At 41.7% G+C, this 2,099-nt stretch overlaps 1 protein-coding gene across 1 annotated transcript; it reads left to right on the forward strand.

The window, feature by feature from the left end:
• Positions 1-851: 851 nt before the first annotated feature.
• On the forward strand, positions 852-1,829 carry LOC121158254 (putative olfactory receptor 52P1). Its single transcript, XM_040982925.1, has one exon. It carries the CDS (start codon positions 852-854, stop codon positions 1,827-1,829), a length of 978 nt encoding a protein of 325 aa, XP_040838859.1.
• Positions 1,830-2,099: the final 270 nt, after the last annotated feature.

Here is a 2,099-nt window from a genome sequence, read left to right on the forward strand (position 1 = left end):
ATTTAGCTTACATATCCTTAGCTCTGGATTGTATCTACCTAGAAGCCAGGAATGTGGGAAAGATGGGACAAATGAGAGAATACCATGAAGTTTTCCACAAGGAGAGATGGATCCACCACTGTCCAAGTACAAGTTAAGGTACTCTAATAAAATTGTTTCTTACTATTGTAGAAGTATGAAGGCTAGAAAAATTGAAAATTTTCTGTTTATGAAATATGATGAAATCCAGAAAGGTTTAACATCAGCAAGTGGCTGAAAGGAAATTGAATATGTAAGGGTGGGTGAAGCATCTTATAGAATTTTAGGTGAAGGTTGAACAAGTATATGTGAAAAACCCATTGATCAATGGAAAGAGTGGAAACTGCTAGTGCACTACTGGAGTATAAAATAACTCTTAAGCACCAGTTCTCAAACCAGAGAAGGGAAAAGGACATGGAATGATATCCAACTGCACCCAGTGCAGTGTGTTGACAGTGTTGTTGTCTGATGCACATACTTCACAAAAGAATATGTGCATTCAGATATACTCACAAGAAGCATGAATATTTTCCTTTCTCTAAGAACAATAAACTTGAACTAGTAGATAATTCCAGTTTATATTTGAGTTCTTTCATTTCTGTTATTTAAACATTTTTGCTTGTTGATGATGCTATTCAAAGCCCTTTGTAAATATTTATCCATGTCATTTTCCTAATTCCAATAGGTACTTTTTTTTTTTTTTTGCTATTTTATTGATAAGGAAGCTTGTCAAACATTACGTAACCAGTGAGTTAGTCTAGTTTCATTCATATCACTGTTCTGTGTTTTCTTTCCAGATAATGATACTGTGTGGTGGTTTCTGACCAGACAAGATGTCCAGCAGTCTGGGCTCTCCCAATTACACCAACCAGGACTCTTCTATTTTCCTCCTCCTGGGAATCCCAGGTCTGGAGCAGTTTCACCTGTGGCTCTCACTTCCTGTGTGCTGCCTTGGCACAGCCACAATTGTGGGCAATATAACCATCCTTGTGGTTGTTGCCACTGAGCCAGCCTTGCACAAGCCCATGTATCTTTTCCTGTGCATGCTGTCAACCATTGACTTGACTGCTTCCCTTGCCACAATTCCCAAGCTTCTGGCCATCCTCTGGTGTGGAGCTGGATACATATCTGCCTCTGCCTGCCTAACTCAGATGTTCTTCATTCACGCCTTCTGCATGATGGAATCCACTGTGCTGCTGGCCATGGCCTTTGATCGCTACGTAGCCATCTGCCACCCCCTGCGCTATGCTACCATCCTCACGAACACCATCATTGCACGCATTGGAGTAATAGCTATGATACGAGGCTCCCTGCTCATGCTCCCATGCCCCTTCCTCATTAGCCGCTTGAGCTTCTGCCAAAGCCATGTGATCCCACACACATACTGTGAACACATGGCTGTGGTCAAGCTGGCCTGTGGAGACACCAGGCCTAACCGTGTGTATGGGCTGACAGCTGCACTGTTGGTTATTGGAGTTGACTTGTTCTGCATTGGTCTCTCCTATGCCTTCATTATACAAGCTGTTCTTCGCCTCTCATCCCATGAAGCTCGATCCAAGGCCCTTGGGACCTGTGGCTCGCATGTCTGTGTTATCCTCATCTCTTATACACCAGCCCTCTTCTCATTTTTTACACATCGTTTTGGCCATCAAGTTCCACTTCATATTCACATCCTTTTGGCCAATGTCTATCTGCTTTTTCCACCTGCTCTTAATCCTGTTGTATATGGAGTTAAAACCAAAGAGATAAACCAAAGGGTTATCATGGCATTCCAAAGGAGCCTGAGAGCTGGGATCAAGGTATCTGAGTGATCTTGAAATGTAAAAAGGACATATTCCTAAACCAAAAAAAAAAAAAACAAAATAAAATAAAACTTCTCAAAATTAAGAAATTATCAATATTTGAGACTGGGATAAAGTTTTTTAAAAAAGATTTATTTTACTCCCAGAGAAGGAGCGAAAGACACACAGAGAGATGTTTTCCATCTGTGGGTTCACTCACAAATGATCACAGCAGCCAGAGCTGAACTGTTCTGAATTTGAGACCCAGGAGCTTCTTCTGGGTCTCCCATGTGGTTGCAG

This window comes from Ochotona curzoniae, unplaced genomic scaffold, assembly GCF_017591425.1.
Source record: "Ochotona curzoniae isolate NIBS_2020 unplaced genomic scaffold, NIBS_Ocur_1.0 contig_3813, whole genome shotgun sequence".
NCBI classification, from domain to species: Eukaryota; Metazoa; Chordata; class Mammalia; order Lagomorpha; family Ochotonidae; genus Ochotona; species Ochotona curzoniae.

Bases quoted from the DNA above. Each gene is read 5' to 3' on its own strand.
- LOC121158254 (XM_040982925.1), top strand. From the start codon at position 852: ATGTCCAGCAGTCTGGGCTCTCCCAATTACACCAACCAGGACTCTTCT.